At 34.2% G+C, this 3,280-nt stretch overlaps 1 protein-coding gene across 2 annotated transcripts; it reads left to right on the top strand.

The window, feature by feature from the left end:
* Positions 1–434: 434 nt before the first annotated feature.
* Positions 435–2,531, top strand: LOC143630522 (polyadenylate-binding protein 2-like). Of its 2 annotated transcripts, none has more exons than XM_077099515.1 (6): positions 435–655; positions 752–854; positions 1,595–1,668; positions 1,772–1,963; positions 2,095–2,228; positions 2,344–2,531. In XM_077099515.1, exons 1-6 carry the CDS (start codon positions 554–556, stop codon positions 2,387–2,389), a joined length of 651 nt encoding a protein of 216 aa, XP_076955630.1. In that variant the 5' UTR covers positions 435–553; the 3' UTR covers positions 2,390–2,531. The 2 variants fall into 2 exon arrangements, with proteins under 2 accessions (XP_076955630.1, XP_076955631.1); XM_077099516.1 differs by having other exon boundaries at positions 439–655; positions 2,095–2,216.
* The last annotated feature ends 749 nt before the right edge of the window (positions 2,532–3,280 follow it).

The following is a 3,280-nucleotide window of genomic DNA, read 5'->3' as shown; positions in this document are numbered from 1 at the left end:
AAAATGGTTTTCAGATAGGCTCGCTTAATTTCGCTTAAAAATGAATTCAAATTTTGGCTAAAATTTGTACTTAGGATTACATAAAAGTAGCGCATAAGAACATGAAATGAATGTTTAAAAATGTTTATTTTTATGAAATTGAGATATTAATACATGAAACGGTGATATAAATCTATAAAATACATGAAACACGGATATAAAAACTAGAAATATATGAAAATAAGAATATTTTGGTTAAACGTGGGTACAAAAATAACCAATAACTGCTTTTTGATTAATTCAGTATCGCTTAAATTTGGGTTCGGTTCAATAAAAGGTTCGGTTTTTGCTCATCCTTCTTTTCTTTACAAGATTTGGGCTTAAGCCCAAGTCAACTGAAACCCGGTCCAAGCCCAGATTAAAGTTTCAAAATCACCCTTACTAATAATCAGAACTACATTTCTACCCTTCATCATCATCATCATCATCATCATCATCTCGTTTGTGAATCAGCAAAATCACAACCCTTCAATTCAATCTCCTGCAAGTTCTTGATAGATCAGACATTAAAGGTATGGATCAAGATCAGGAGCACGAAGTCTACGGCGGAGATATACCCGACGACGCAGACATGGACGCCGATATGGAAACCCCAGATGAAACCACTAACACCAAGGTTTAATTGATCTTTATTATTTGGGTATTAATTGCATTAGTGTGAATTGAGTTAAACCCATATCTTAAGTTTGTATCATTCTGTTTGTGGGTTTAGGATTTGGAGGACATGAAGAAGAGACTGAAGGAGATTGAAGAAGAAGCAAGCGCCCTTCGAGAAATGCAGGCCAAAGTCGAGAAGGAGATGGGATCCGCTCAAGGTTTGTTCGAATTCGGTTAATTTTGAGTTGTGGATAGTATTGTTGTAATTGTGCTAGAGTTAGAGTTTCATAAGGATGTTACTTTGTTACGGTTAATTGGATCGTAGAACCGGGTCGGGTTGTAGTTTGCGTTGGTACTTTGTTATCGTTAACAATCACGAGAAGTGCGAAATATATTTTGCAGCTTCTCTGATTGATATCAGGTTTAAAGAATAAACATGTAGGAAGACTAATCCAAAGTCAATATTATTCGGGAGCGTTTGAAGTAATCATTGTAATACAGAAAAGCCTGCTTTAAGCCTTTGAGAAGACATTTGTGTCTGTTATGTGATGTCGAACAGGTAGGTAGACCTTCGACTTCAGTTATATGAATAGGGTGAATGCATATCAGTGCAACATTCCAGATATTTTTTATAAACTTTTGGAATTAGTGGTTTACCCAATTAATGTAGCAATATGCTTATTTTAACAGTTACGACAACATACAAGTTTTTGCTGTCTTTCAAGACTTATACATACATGCTAGAGGGGTTTATATTTGCTTAGTTTATTATTTCAGTAACCTTTATTATAAAGTTAGTCAAATACTCCGTTCTGTGCTGCTTCCTTTTTCTCTATGTTTGCAAGAATGTCCTATCCTAACCTGTAAAATTTAATTAAGGCGATAATCATTATCTTAGTTAGATAATCTCTTTTGTACCTAACGTTATTGTTGTTCTTTTGATCATGTGCATCATTAGACGATCCTGCTGGTGCTTCTGCAACTCTGGCTGAAAAAGAGGAGGCAGATGCCCGTTCAGTATATGTTGGTAATGTGAGGTTTTACGACCCTTCAGCTTCTTTTATTTAAATGTTTCACAGTTGATGTAGTGTACTAAATCCGTTTATATTGTTGTATTCAACATCATCATTTTCAGGTTGACTACGCATGTACACCTGAAGAGGTTCAGCAGCATTTTCAGTCATGTGGAACTGTAAACAGGGTGACAATATTAACAGACAAATTTGGTCAACCCAAAGGTTTTGCTTATGTGGAATTCGTGGAACTTGAAGCCGTTCAAAATGCTTTACTTTTGAATGAGTCAGAGTTACATGGTCGTCAACTCAAGGTCTCAACTTTATTACTTTTGCTCTATTATTATTATTATTATTATTATTATTATTATTATTATTATTATTATTATTATTATTATTAAATCTCAGCTTCAAATTCTTATTATTGAATTCCCGGACTATGCAGGTTGCAGCCAAACGGACCAATGTTCCCGGGATGAAACAGTTTAGAGGCAGGCGGCCCAACCCATATTTTGGATTCGGATCACGAAGGCCTTACATGCCGGGCCCACCAATGTACGGGTACGGGTATGTATTATCGTTTCTATTCTCTTTAATAATTTTTTTAAGTGAATTAGTTGCAACTGTGATGTTTTTTTTAATTAATTTGGTGCATATTACATCCAAAGCTCACACATTTCTTGTCACTTTACAGAAGGATTCCAAGAGCCCGGAGGCCAATGCGATACAGGCCATATTAATAAGCCATTTTGAGTGTTTTCTAGTGGCCAATTTCTCTAGTTTTAGATCATGTATCACTATGTAGTATGTACCATTGCTTTCATTTGCCAAATGCACACTTTTCTTTTTAGCTTGATTTCAAAGATTGTATGCACTTTACCATGCTTTTAAACTTAGAACCATAGTCCAAAAAATGAGCTTTGAGATTATCTTTTACTTTCTTAAATTTATAGGTCCATGGATTTTTTATAAAATCTTTGAATCACAATTAGAATAAAAACCAATTGTGAATATTTCTTAAAAGTATGTTTTTGTTATAAATTTATTATTGTGGTTCTCAATACCTAATATAGATTAAGATTTTAATCCAAGTTATCTTCTTCTATATATACATCTCATTGTATTGTAATATACGCACTCGATTAATAAAATCTCCTGCTTTCTCTCTATATCTCCTTCTCTTATGTTTTAGCTATTGAGCTTGTTTCACAACACGTTATCAGAATGAAGCTGTTGATGAAGTTATGACGATCAAACTTGCTTTAAGAGATTCGTCCACCGTTATTATCCAAAGCCTTGCGACAAATCACTTGTATCCTATAACCAGGTACGTATTTGATTTACGCTAAAATCATTAATGGTTAATTTAAAGATTCTTTGTCAATATTAATTGTGGTTTTATTTAGAGTTCAGCAAGATGTCAATTACTTAATCACCAAGTATGTGGTTGCTAACTCATTATAAGAGGTGAAGGTGCACTCATGGGGATTACTCATGCATCGGCCAATCTTGCACTGCCATCTCATTTCTACCCTTAAATACCCACAATTAAGTACTCACAAGCTACCAAATCACTGACAACACCTACCCACATGTATAATAAATTAATTATTAATTTCTTTTAATTATTC

The sequence above is a fragment of the Bidens hawaiensis genome, unplaced genomic scaffold (genome assembly GCF_021521415.1).
Source record: "Bidens hawaiensis isolate Kalapana, Puna unplaced genomic scaffold, B.hawaiensis_p1.1 tig00005681_1, whole genome shotgun sequence".
NCBI lineage: Eukaryota > Viridiplantae > Streptophyta > Magnoliopsida > Asterales > Asteraceae > Bidens > Bidens hawaiensis.
The sequence above is the reverse complement of the archived record's forward strand: the minus strand, read 5'-3'. Positions and strand labels throughout refer to the sequence as shown.